The sequence below is a fragment of the Microtus pennsylvanicus genome, chromosome 6 (assembly GCF_037038515.1).
Source record: "Microtus pennsylvanicus isolate mMicPen1 chromosome 6, mMicPen1.hap1, whole genome shotgun sequence".
Taxonomy (NCBI): Eukaryota; Metazoa; Chordata; class Mammalia; order Rodentia; family Cricetidae; genus Microtus; species Microtus pennsylvanicus.
Genome location: NC_134584.1, coordinates 28,666,314 through 28,680,232, shown reverse-complemented (window position 1 = coordinate 28,680,232; position 13,919 = coordinate 28,666,314). Strand labels below are relative to the sequence as shown.

Here is a 13,919-nt window from a genome sequence, read left to right as displayed (position 1 = left end):
TACTTTTTAAAATTCAGTATATTCTCTCTTTCTCTCATTATTTACTTATCTATCTATCTACCTATTTATTTATTGTGGCTTTCTGAGACAGGGTTTCTTTGTGTAACAGCCCTAGCTATCCTGGAATTCACTTTGTAGACCAGACTGACTTTGAACTCAACAGAGATCCGCTTGCCTCTGGCTCGCAGGTGCCAGGATTAAAGATGTGTGCTACCACCACCTGCCTTCTTTTTCTACTTTGAAACAGGGTCTTGCTGTGTTTCTCTCTGACTTTCTTGGTACTCATGTAACCAGTGCCATGCTGGTCTGAGCATCATGAGTGCTGGGATTATAGGCATGTGCCGTCCCATTAGTTTAATAGTTTAATAACGTTAATTTTTATTTATGGGTTTAGAGAAAAATAGTTTATACATAAAAATTGTCCTGCCTTTACAGTGACTGTTATTGACTGTTATTCTGTGTGGATTTTGGATTGTCAGCTTCTCAGTGGAGTATAGCACAGCTGTTCTTTGGATTTATTGAAGAACTCATTAAAGTTGCTTCTCTCGAGGAGTCACGATATGTTCACTTGCTCCTGAATTCCTTGCAAAGGTTATCCGTCTCCCACTTTGTGGGCTTCTTCCTCACTCACTTGATTGTTTCATTTGCTGTGTAGAGGCTTTTCAGTTTCTGAAATTTCAATTACCAATTATTAACTTTAATTCCTGAGAAAATGAAATTGTGTTCAGAGAGTTCTTCCCTGCACCTGTGTCCTGTAGGCACTGCCATGTTTCCTTCCCTGACCAAAAATCCCAGCTTTCTGGAGGCAGAAGTTCAAAGCCATCCTGGCCCACACAGTGAGTTCCAGGAGCCAAGAAACCCTGTCTCTAACCAATTAAAAAGTAACCCCACCAAACACACCAATCCCCACAATACAGACCAAAAGAAACTTGTGTTTATTGTGAAGGGAAACCGGGGCAGGAACTAAAGGCGGCGACTGAAGCAGAGGCCCTGGAGGCCTTCTTACTGCCTTGCTCAGCATACTTTCTTTTGTATGACTTCTGTCCCAAGGTGGCTCTGTCCAGTTGACCTGCGTCCTCCTCCATCAGTCTTTAGCCAAGAAAAGGTCCCCAGAGACATGCCCATAGGCAATCTGATGGATGCATTTTTCTTAATTGAGATTTCTTTTCCTAGATAACTCTAACTTGTATTAAATCAACAACAATAACAACAAAAAACTAATTAGGATACAGCATTTACTGAAGGTGATGTCTTTCCTCAAGTTGTATTTTTGGCATCTCTGTTAAATATTGGTTGGTTGTAATGTTGTACTTAGGTTTGGCCTGTCCTGTTTTGTTTTTCTATTTGTCTTCTTTGTGTTGTTTTTATTACTATAACTGTAATATGGCTTGAAGTTTGATATGGTAATCCTTCCAGCATTGTTTTTGCTCACGATTTCTATTTCTATCTGAGGTCTTATTATTGTGTCTATATGAATTTTAGTGCTTTTTTCTTCTCTATTTTTGTAAAGAACATTATGACTATTTTGATTGAGATTGTGTTAAATCTATAAATTGATTTTGTCAGGATTGTCGTTTTTACACTATTTTACCAATACCATGAACGTGGGAGATCTTTGTATCTTCTAATATCCCTTTCCGTTTCTTTACCTTCTTGGTTAGGTTTGTTCCATTTTGAGGTTATTGTGAATGTATGACTGCTGTATTGTAATCAATGTATAAAAAGGCTACTTTTTTTTAAAGGGGAAAATGAGAATTTAATTTCTGAAATAACAGCAATTTATCCATTGTACCTACTACTGTATTATGCAAATCAACCTTTTGGAAAATTTAGACAAGAAGGGAACTGTCTAGTTCAGTTTTCCCTCTGGAGAGATCAAAAGCTTTTGGCTCTTAAGTCTTTGATAAAAGGCATACACAATTCTTGTGTCTACTGTATAGACTACTGCTGCTAGCTGGGCTTCCAAATTTGAGTCTCTAACACTCTTGTAATCCAGGCAGGGTTCAATCCTCCACCTTGCATGCCTGTGTTAGAGGATTTAAACACACAATCCAGGAATTCCTTACACTAATTTATACATTTTAATTGGTTGCATATATTAACATGTACTATAAATTCTTTTCTAAGAAGCATTACATAGTAAATGGATACTGTAAAAAGATCTGATTAGTTAAAAGTAACAAGTATTAACAGATACATACAAAACAGCCTGTTCAGAATGGAACATGGGCACCAGCCTTCCCACAGGACCTTCAAGGAGGGGTGGGGGTAAAGACCACAAGACCGTTAAAAAAAAATCAGATAATTAGACACAGACGAATTGTGACCAGTTCTCTCACTCTCCAGTGGACAGAAAGAGTAAGCTTTCCATGCCCACTGCACCCCAGATCACCCGGGGCTCCGCCATATGCCTGCCGTACACAGGCTCAAGAGCCCGTCAAGCACAGGCTAGAGTTTGCTATGTGTGTTTGTGTGTGTGTGTGTGTATGTGTGTGTGTGTGTGTGTGTGTATATGTGTGTGTGTGTGTATGTATGTGTGTGTGTGGTGGCTGACTGTGTTTGGTGGAGTTTTATTTTGGCAGCTGGATGTGAGAGATGATGTTCTGTTCTGTTTAGAGGAGGAGGGACGCATATTGAAGACCTATGCTATGTGTGTTCTTGGTCTGTGAAGGACTCTGTGCTCACTGCCCCTTCAACAGCTGCAGCTTTCTGCAGAAGCCTTGGCCCGTCATTCTTGTCCAGCTTGATGGGTTCAGGGAATTCATTGAATAACTCCACTTCTGTTTCCTGTTTAAGGGCATTCCGAGCGATTGTCTGGAAGGCCTGCTCCACACTGATGGCCTCCTTGGCACTGGTCTCAAAGTAGGGAATATTGTTTTTGCTGTGACACCAAGCCTGTGCCCTCTTTGTGGCCACTTGTCTGTTTTCAAGGTCAATCTTGTTTCCCAGCACAACTAAAGGGAAGTTCTCAGGATCCCGGGGGCTGGCCTGGATAAGAAACTCTCCAGCTGTCAAGGGTTTTGAATGTATTGGGGGCAGTCACATCAAACATCAGAATACTGCATTCTGCACCTCTGTAGAAGGCCACACCACGAGACTGGAACCGTTCTTGACCAGCTGTGTCCCAGATCTGCATGGTGACAAGTCTGTCAACCACCATCACCTCCTTGGTCAGAAAGTCTGCTCCTATTGTGGCTTTGTACTGGTCACTGAACTTCTTATTCACATACTGGTTCATGAGCAGTATCTTTCCAACACCAGAATCTCCCAGGATGATGACCTTCAGCAACACTTTCTTCCTAGAGGTCATCCTTTAAGCGCGGAATCCGCCAAGGAAGAGACACAAAGCAGGCTGCTGCGACGGAGTCTGATTCTGGCTCCAGCAGGCTCCTCGGAGCTGCCCAGCCCCAAACACCCAAGGCTACTTTTTTTATAAGTTGATTTTGTGTGTGTGTTTTCTCCCACTTTTCTAAACATATTGTTTCCAGAAGTTTTCTGGTAAAATTTTTGGTATTTTTATATATACATATATAATATTATATATTGCACATTATATATACATATTACATATTATATGTAATAAATACATACGTATTACATACTATATAATATATATTATTATATTATCTTCTACAAATAGGGATAATTTGGCTTCTGTTCGTATTAGTGTCCCTTTAATTCCCTCCTCTTGTCTTAATGCTTGCTCTATGTCTTCAAGCACTGCATTGAAAGGCGGCTGTGCTCACCACTGAACCACCAGTATATCCCCAGCACTGTTGAAAAGGAGTGGGATAGTGCACAGCAGCTCCAGCTGGGCCTGGGCCAGGGCACTGAGGCCCCCCATCCAGCTGGAATGCGCTAGGGTGTGATTCTGGATGGGCCTGAGTGTGCAGGGGCAGTTTTGGGGGCGGGGCTTGGAGATTCCAGTGTGACACTGGATGGGCCTGAGAATGGGGGTTGTCTCAAATAATTTTTTATGGTTTGCTCTGTTCCTTAGATTCTGAGAAGTCTCCTTGTGAGTTTGGAGTGACCAGGAATGTACATCCGGAGGCCGCAGTCAGAGTTGTCCAGTGCATGGCCCGTTTCATGGCTGCGTATTTCACCAATGAACCACTCTGCATCCTGCCGCCTCACAGCGTGAATGTTCTTCCTCCACTTCATATTAAAACAGGTAATATGTAAACAAATACTCTCCTGCCTTGGTTTTTACACATGGTGTCTAAAATCAGTATCCTATGGAGATTGCACTGTTTTTAGTTGTTACTCAAGCTTGCCTCTGTTCTTGAACCCACCGTTACTTGTCTTAACCTCCCGACTAGCTGAGATCGTAGGTGTGAGCTGCTACTCAGAGCTCGCATTAACTTACCTTCCTTTCATCTTCATTCCTTGTTTACTTCATTCACTCTGACAGTAGGTATTGAAGCCTCATGCGTGCCTGGCAAGTGCTTGTCCACCTCTTTTCTGTCGTTGCTGTTGAAATACACCAAATAGAGTGGATTGGTGGCCCCACAACTCAGCACACGTATCTATGCTGCCTCAGTTCAGAGATTACAAGCACACACAAGCATGCCTGCCTTTTTTTTTTTTTTTAATATTTTTATGGTTTTATTTAACTTTATTTTTATGTGTGAAGGTGTCAGATCCCTTGCAACTGGATCTTCAGACAGTTGTGAGCTACCATGTGGGTGCTGGGAATTGAACCCAGGTCCTCTGGAAGAGCAGTCAGTGCTCTTAACCACTGAGCCATATCTCCAGCCCCCTTTTTTTTTTTTTAATGTGGGTTCTGGAACTCAAACTTAGGTCTCCATCTTTTATAGGGCAAACACTTTTTTGACTAAACACTCTCCCCAGATCCCATACTTTTTTTAAATGAAAACTTCTCTATTAAGCACTTTATATGTTTTAAATATTTTTTTGAAACTAAAAAAAAAACAAAAAACCAATTTTTTTGGCTCTTTGGATAATGTAAAATGAGATAAATCTGTTCTCCAGATTGTATAATCTGCTATGAAAGTCAGAACATATTTTTGAATAGTTCTGAATAAGTTTTTTAAATGTATTTTATGTTTAGTTGTGTATATGTGTATATTTGCGTGGTTTGTGCATGTGAGCACAGTACCCAAGGAGGCCAGAAGAGGGCGTTAGGTCCCTTGGGACTAGAGTTACAGATGATTGTGAGCTGCTGGTCATGGGTGCTGGCAGCTGAACCCTGCTCTGATAGAATAGTCTGTGCTCTTAACCACTGAGCGCTCTCTGTAGCCCCTGATCTGGGTCACATGTATGTACATTTTATCGAACTCACAGAATTCACCTTTGTTCTGTGTAAGGCACTCATTCTATTTCTGCTGTGTTTCTTCTTTTTTAAAGAATGTTTGTATTTTATGCATAGCCCATTTAAGGAAGCACATATTTCAATCTTAACAAAACTGTTCTAGAGGGCATTATTTTATTTCATTCTTTGTGTCTCTTTATTGTCATGTTGGAAAATATTAACTAAAGAGACTTGATTATGTGAGGAGGCCTGAGCTGGAGTACACGTATGCAGCTGTGATATCGTTTTCTCTGATTCACTCACAGAGCACTCCCTACGACTTATTCCTCTACAACACTCGAAGGTGGCCAGTTTTGTTAGAGATCAGAATCTCTCAAATGTGTGGACAGTTGAATATGCCCTTGAATTATTATTTATTGGTGGCCTGATTCCAGAGGCTGTGTGGTTGGCACATAAACTTGGAGACTGGAAGACATCTGTATCCATTGGTGTGGCCTTCCAAGTTTTCTGTAAACATGGTCGCAATTTTGTGAGGTATGAATTCTTAAAGTTTACTTATTTATTCTGTGTGTGTTTGGGTGCACACATATCATGCCTATGTGGAGTTGGGAGGACGAGTTGTGGGAGTCACTTCTCTCCTTCTACCACATGTTTCAGGGATTAAAGTCAGGTGGTCAGGCTTGGCAGCAGGTGCTTTGACCTGCTAAGCTATCTCACCAGCCCAAGGTATGGATTTCTGGATAAGCTTCAGGTACTGCATAAGAATGTCATCTTAAGCAAATTTCATTTTTCTTCTTGTTGATATGTGGAATATGTGGAATCCTTCTTTCTGCATTGTCTTATAGAAACTCTTCCTAATATTTTTGTCTTTGCTGCATAGTATGGGAGTGCCTAGCTATATACTTTTGAAATGTGGCTAGTCGCTGGGCGATGGTGGCTCTGTAATCCCAGCACTCAGGAGGCAGAGGCAAGCAAATCTCTGTGAGTTCAAGGCCAGCCTGGTCTACAGAGTGAGTTCCAGGATAGCCAAAATTGCACAGGGAAACTCTCAAAAATAAACAAATAAACAAAAAACAAGAAAAGAAAACTGACTAGTGACACCAAGGAGTTGAATTTTCAATTTCTAGTTGAAGAGGTAACTATCTGCTGCAGTGATTACTGTGTTAATAGTGGCTCCATGGCTTATTTATTTTACTGAAGCATTCACTTAGCATATTTATGTTAGAAATATCCTAAAAGGGCAATTAGGTAGTTGAGGAGTTTATCCCAAATAGAATTTGGAGGTTGCCTTTTCTTTTCCTTCCTGCCCTTTCTTTTACTTTTTTCTCCTTCTGCCTTCCCTCTGTCTCTCCATCCCTGTGTTGCGATTTCCCATTCTCTTCTGTCTGGATAGGATCGTGCTGCGTAGTCAAGGCTGGTCTCAAACTCATTTCAGCCTCTTGAATGCTGGAATTTAGGCATGCAGTACCACAGTGGGTGGGGATTTGAATTTAGGCTAAGTAAACTAATCTCTAATTTTATTTGTTTGGTTTTTGTTGTTGTTTTTCAAGCCGGGTTTTTTTGTTCTGTCAGTGCGGACAGTCTTTGTGTAGTTTAGCCAATGATCCAGCATGTGTTTGTTAAGTAACTGATCAGCACAAAGCTTTGTGACAGGTATTTTTAACAGATAGAAACTTTCTAAGGTGTTAGACTCTATCATAAATAGGACAAAACATAAAATCTGCATAGTGTGTGAGACAGTTCCAGTAGCATGGTGGGGAGACTGGAAATGCAGGTGAGGGAAGGCAGAAACGTTCCGTGCGGGAGGTGCCCTGTCAGGTGCACACTGAAGGGTGGGGAGCGCTCGGTGAGCTGAGTATCTAAGGAGGGAGAACATCTGAAGTGTGAGCAAAGGCATTTTGCAAATAGTTGTGGGTTATTTGGGGCAGAGTACTTATGAGGGTGGCAGTGAGAATGGAGAATACCATATCCTCTGAGAGCCTTTAAAGCAGCGTTTCCTTTCTGTGAGTAGGGTGTACAAAGCAAGTGACTCCATATGTTCTTAAATACATTTACCTCTTGATATAAAGTCTTTTCTTTTCCCCCAAATTTTATTTCTCTTAATTTGATATCTTTTCAGGTCCAAGGAAAAGGGTATGGACCTACCATTAAATATGATACCAGCACAGATTTTCCAGGAAAAACTGCAGTGTTTTTTAGGTCAGCCAATCTCTCTGGAAGCAAAAAATGAAAAGGGCTCAAAATATAAGCAATTTACAGGTGTGTTACCTACATATGTTCTAAGTGTATCAGGTTAATATAAACCTGTGCTATTACAAAACCTTACAAATATTTAGAAATATGAACACTGTGACAAAATTATCAGAAATTTGAGAATATTTATACTCAGTCATGGGAACATCCAAAACTGATGCCAGAGGAGCTGGAGTGGTGCTCAGTGGTACCTGCCCAGTCTGTGCTTTGCTCAGGTCTGATCCTGAGCTCTGCAAGGAGGGAGAAAACTGATGTCAGGTGAAAATGTATTGTGGGCAGGGGATACAACTCAGTGTGGAACACTTTATTGACATGTAAGAGGCCCTAGATTCGATCTTCAGCATTGCCAAAAACAAAACAACCACACTCGAATTATATTGTTTGTTTTGTACATACATTTATGCTTACCTTTATCTTGGAGATGGGGTCTTGTTCTGTATCCCAGTGTGACCTCCTTCCTCCTGCCTTGGGCTCCAGAGTGCTAGGACTGCAGTCACAGGCTACCATACCTGGCTAATGTTACCTTGTTTCATGTTTGGTAGATCCCATTGAAGAAGAAGATGCTAATCTGCTGTTTGGGTCTGTGCAAGAAGTACTGAAAGCGTCAGTCATGGCTGATGCGGACATTGTTTCAGGGACTCTGCAGCTATTGATGGACTCTGCAAAGGACTTCAGTAAGAAGCTGTGGGGCCTAGTGCCCGTGGACTTGTATCTCCCAGCACCTCCTTTGTATTGCCCCCAGCCAGCTGTTCTCAGTGAAGTAAGCTCAGTGCAGTCTTCTCCTAGTTAAAGTTGGTTTGTCTACTTTTGTTTGTTTGTTTGGTTGGTTTTGGTCTTTCAAGATAGGGTTTCTCTGTAGCTTTGGAGCCTCTCCTGGAACTAGCTCTTGTAGACCAGGCTTGCTTCGAACTCACAGAGATCCACCCGCCTCTGCCTCCCAAGTGCTGGGATTAAAGGCGTGCGCCACCACTGCCTGGCTGGTTTTGTCTACTTTTAAAACTAACCTGACAATAGTGATCTTGTAACAAATGCAAGACCTGAAGATAAACTTCTGGTTCCCAGCATAGTATGTACTTAGGTAGCATATCAAGCAGCTGCTTAAGTAATAGATATCTGTTCTGTTGTCCTCAGGAACATGGTGACAATCTTCTTTTAAAAGCTGAAAAAGATAATCGCCAAAAGCTGTCTGGAATCCTGCAGCGAGTTCTCTTGCTTTTCCGGGCAGCTCGATGCTCTTTTTCTGTAGCGCAGTGGTACATCTTGCAGCTGAGGTGGGCAAGAAAAGTCATGCAGAAGGTATGAACTGTCTTAATCATTCAGGTTCTGTGTCAGGCCTCCGAGATGTGTTCACGTCCACTCCAGGTGCTTTCCTAAGGATTCCTGGCCTTTCAGTCTACAAATCTTGGGCTTATTTGCATAAGCAACTCAGGCAAGATTTTTCTGGCTGAGAGATGACACTGTGCAGTGAGTCTCTGGGTTAGCTCTCCCTGCAGCAATAGAAAGTGTCTCCATACAGCAGGTTCTTCCAGACTGTACCTGCTCTTTCTACCCTAAATCATGGGAGGTTTCTTCTCATTAGGACTCCTCCTCCCCCACTCGCTCCGGAGGTTAAGATCAGTGTTTTGTGGCAACCTCAGTGGTTCCAAGTGTTGATAATTAGGAGGGAATTCTTGGCTGTTTATTATCAGGAGTCTTTTTCACTGGCTAGAACTTCTTTGCTGTTTTCTGAGATGTGCAATTTGATTCTGGGCCTTCCAGGCCCTTCCATCCTCTCTTCTACAGACTCACCTGTCCTCAAGCTGAGTAGGTATTGGGCATGCTTCAGTATCCAGGTACAAATTCTTGTTTTTGAAAAAAAAAAGTAGGCTTTTTAAAATTTCATTTTATTGATATTTATTGAGCTCTACATTTTTCTCTGCTCCCCTCTCTGTCTCTCCCCTCTCCCCTTCAATCCTCCCCCAAGGTCCCATGCTTCCAATTTACTCAGGAGATCTTGTCTTATTCTACTTTGTACTTCCCATGTAGATTAGATCTATGTAAGTCTCTCTTAGTGTCCGCACTGTTGTCTGAGTTCTCTGGGATTGTGGTTTGTAGGCTGGTTTTCTTTGCTTTATGTCTAAAAACCACCGATGAGTGAGCACACGTGAGCAGATGGGTGGTGGAGGTGAGGGTAATGTGGGGGTAATGGGAGGAGATGAGGGGGAACTGCTATTGGTATGGTAACAAAAAAAAGGCATGCACCACCACCGCCTTTTTTTAAGATAGGACAAAAATCATTGTATAGTCCAGGCTAGCCTTTAACTCAGGCTTCAGAGTGTGCTAGTACTCACTGAAGCAGTCATGCACCACCATGCTTGACCAAAATTAGCTTTAAAAAAGCTTTATGTATGACATATATGTCAGCACATGGTTTGTGTATGTGAGAAAGCTGGTGTGTGCATGCCACAGTGTGTGTGGGAGGGTCCAAGGACACCTCAGGTATCGGTTCTCATTTTCTTGCTGATTTATGACAATTTGCACTGCATAGCTAGGCTAGCTGGCCCTCAGGCTCCCAGCACTTCTCCTGTCCCCCCCCCCCCTTCATCTTGCCCAGGAGCACTGGGGTTACAAGGTCATGCTTTGTCCTGCTCAGTGTGGATCCTGGAGATATGAATTCAGGTCCTGTCATTCACGTGGAAACACTTTATCAGTTGAGCCATTGCCTTAGCCTCAAATGAACTTTTATTTGTTTTGAGATGTTTTCACTATGTAGCCCTGGCTGGCTTGGTACTTACTATGTGGAGCAGACCAGCCTCCAGCTCACAGAGGTCCACCTGCTTCTGCTTCCTGAGCACTGAGATTTAAAGGTGTTCACGATGATGCCTGGCCAAGCAAGCTTTTTAAAATGAAAAATGAGGTTTAAAAATTCACCTCCCATAAAAATATATTAAAATGGTGTTCATTGTAATTACAATGGAGACAAAAAGTAGACAGTGGTTTTTAAGGTCGGGAGAAAGGGGAAGCAGAAAGCGATGACTCCTAACGGGGGAGGTGTTAATGAAAGAGTTCTTAATTACACAGTTATTTATGGTTGACTAATTGAATATAGCAAAACCAGCTAGGTAGTTGTCACTTACAAAGATGAACTTTATAAAGGTCTTTAAATTTTAATTCCAACTAAAAAAATGATACCAAATTAAATATCTGCACCATATTAGTTTTCTATTTCATTCCAGCAAATAGCCCGAATTTCATGACTTAAAACCATGCCCACTTGTCTGACGTTTCTGTTCATCAGAAGTCCTGTGAGCTAAGCTGCTTCTAGGGCAGAACCATTCAAGGGTAAAAGCAGAGCTGTGCTCCCTTCTCGTGTCTTGGCAGGAGAACCCATTTCCAGATGTACAGGTTGTTGACAGTTCAGGTCACGTGGCCATAGGGCTGAGTTCCCAATTCCTTGCTGGTCTATCGCTTAGTACTATCCTGCTAGTAAAGTGTTTTATGGAAGGTTGCCATTAGCATGCTAATAGTACATTTAATCAGATCACGTCTTTCCTGAAGTGTCAGGTAGAAGAGGTTATAACCTTACTGCTCATCTTTTGATATCTATAACAGCAACCCTCTTTTGAAAAAAAGTCCCTTGATATGTTAGAGAAGCAGCATGATTGTTCTGTATCCCATTCTACATGTGTGATTATTTCTTCATTTAATGTCATTTAGCTTGTTCATTTCATTTATTTCCTGGAAACTGGTTCTTAATATCCACCCATTGAAGTACAGAGATTTGAGTATAGTCAGGCTCAGATCTTAGAAAGAACCTTTTGTAACTATTGTGTGCTTCGCTGTGACCTCACATTTTGGGGGGGGGGGGATTTTGAGACAGGGTTTCTCTGTAGGATTGGAGCCTGTTCTGGAACTAGCTCTTGTAGATCAGGCTGGCCTCGAACTCACAGAGATCTGCCTGCCTCTGCCTCCCGAGTGCTGGGAATAAAGGCGTGCGCCACCACTGCCCGGCTGACCCCACATTTTAAGATAGCTCAAGGAATTTGGGACATGTCAGACCCTATATCGAGTTCCCCATCAACCCGCCAACTTCTTTTCCAGCTTGACATTTTGTCAATAGTCCTTTCCTAGAGTCATTCATTACTCCTTTAGGAATTGCCTGTTGGCTTTCCATTTCTGTCATTTATAGATTCACTTTTTAAAGTCATATATGTAGGTAAGGTTTTTTATTTGTTTTGTTTTTTTGGGTTTGTTTGTTTTTCGAGACATGGTTTCTCTGTGTTCTCTGACTGTCCTGGAACTCACTTTTTGTAGACCAGGCTGACCTCAAACTCACAGAGATTGGCTTGCCTCTGCTGGGACTAAAGGCGTTGTCACTGCCACCCAGTTTGTTTGTTTTAGGTCCTGCACAGTAAATTTCAGATGAGATTTGAATATTTTCTTTCTCAGACTAGGAAAGACAAATGAGTGTCAAGAGAATGCATGGTTTAGTGTCTTTCTTTTCGGGCAGAATGTAGTGAGTGGCTGATTTGGGAGCTGAGTCTCTGAGAGTGCAGCTCACTGCAGGCTGTAGCAGAGGACTCTACTGCTTGTGTTCCCTGTAAAGCTGGTTTGCTACTGATGATTAACGTATTCTATCGTTCTTTTCAGATTCGAGTGAAAGGGTCCCTTCCTTTGCTTGGTTCTTTCCCCGAATCGTTACTTAACTACTGTAAAGGAGGGATAGCATTCTTTAGACCTGGAGCTGCCGGAGACCACAAGCTTGATGAAGTTTCCACCAAAGCTCTAGGTGTGTCAGAGATGAGCTGCTCGGTTAGAACTCAGCTGCATATGAACTGCAATGCATTTTTCATTTTGTTTGTGAAAGTTTCTTAACTATTGACTCTAGTTTGCTTTTGATATTCTACTTAGGGGGGTATATACTTAGATGCTGTGACATGTATGTATATAGATGCTTTATAGATATAGTAGTAAATTAAAATTGTTATATAAAACAAATTGTGCCAACTGTGACACTGTTGTTGCTTCCTTGTTTAAATTTGGAATTTTAGCACTCGAGAGTACCTTTCTTGTAGTCGTTCACTTGCAGTGAAGATATACTTACTGCCACCCTGTTAAGTGGGCAGGCTTTGAACCTGCCTATATAGATGAACCAATTTTGTGTCCTGTTCTCTTGATTTAACCTATTCTACCTAGGTTTTTCCCCTATCTTGTATAAATTAGTATGAATTCATTTTTGTGGCTTTTATTAGCAGACATTAAGTTGTCTCTGGCATATCAATTCTCTTTTGTATTTTAAAATGTTTTCTTAGATAGAGTCTCAGACGTGTAATTTCTGAGTTAATGAATTTAGTTATCTCTTATCTCTTGAAATAGTATGCCAGATTTTACTTGGTGCCAAAAGGCTGTCAGCTGTATGTAGGACACCCTTGTTTTTGAGGTAGCATCTCCCTCAGATAGTTTTGTTTCGATATGTCTTTATTTGATTTTGTGTTTTGAGATAGACTCTTTATGCCCTATATCCCAGGCTAGCCTGAGCTCATGATCCTCTTGAGGTACACACGTGAAACCATGCCAGGCAAATCAAGATGTCTTTTTTTTTTTCCTGAGATGGTTTCTCTAGCTTTGGACCCTGTCCTAGAACTAGCTTTTGTGGACCAGGCAGGCCTCATAAACTCCCAGAGATCCGCCTGCCTCACAAGTGCTGGGATTAAAGGTGTGCGCTACCACCGCCCGGCAAGATGCCTTTCTTATGACTAAGTATAGTGTCCATTTAGTTCTTTGTTTACATTTTCTTTTATAAATTAATTTCCATTTTATAATTTGTGTCCAATTATATGTTTGACAGGTTTAAAAGGTTAGTAAAACTTTGGAAGACAGACAGACAGACAGAAAGAAAAGGGAGAAAAGCAGGAGAGAGAAAGTATGTGTGTATTTGTGTCGTGTGTGTGTGTATACACGTGTGTGCACGTGTTACAGCATTAGGAGTAAAACTCAGGGCCAGGTCTGAAACCAGAGCCATGCCGTCCTCAGGCCCTATGACATATTTAATAAATTATCAGGTTAAGGTGCTTGCAACCTCATCTGATAACCTAAATTCAGTTTCTGGAGCCCACATGGTAGGAAAAGAAATGACTGGTGCTTGTTGTGCGCTGATGTCCACATGAAAGCCTGAGGGACATGCACAAACATACAAACTCAGAAAGTAGAAATTTGCCTGCCGGGTATGAGGCCCTGGGTTCAATTCCCAGTGCCATAAAAATAAGCCGTATTCTGAGTGATATGCAATATAGAGTTTGCATTGAAATTGAAAAATATTTACAATGTACTTGAATTTATAAGGCAAGTAAATCAGAAATAAGTAGATTAAATCAGTTTTGTGAATTTGTTTTCATATCATGTAATTATATATATT

General features: G+C 41.5%; 1 protein-coding gene and 1 pseudogene across 6 annotated transcripts in view; one reads left to right on the top strand and one right to left on the bottom strand.

Annotated features, from left to right (window-relative positions):
* Cplane1 (ciliogenesis and planar polarity effector complex subunit 1) overlaps positions 1–13,919 on the top strand; it is a 91,113-nt gene that overhangs the window by 24,432 nt on the left and 52,762 nt on the right. For all 6 annotated transcript variants that reach the window (XM_075975924.1, XM_075975930.1, XM_075975925.1 and 3 more), the window contains 6 exons: positions 3,998–4,171; positions 5,578–5,806; positions 7,392–7,531; positions 8,068–8,285; positions 8,657–8,821; positions 12,155–12,293. In XM_075975924.1, the coding sequence (XP_075832039.1) occupies positions 3,998–4,171; positions 5,578–5,806; positions 7,392–7,531; positions 8,068–8,285; positions 8,657–8,821; positions 12,155–12,293 (1,065 nt within the window). The remainder of the gene's footprint in view (positions 1–3,997; positions 4,172–5,577; positions 5,807–7,391; positions 7,532–8,067; positions 8,286–8,656; positions 8,822–12,154; positions 12,294–13,919) is intronic.
* Positions 2,678–3,419, bottom strand: LOC142852788 (ras-related protein Rab-7a pseudogene; annotated as a pseudogene).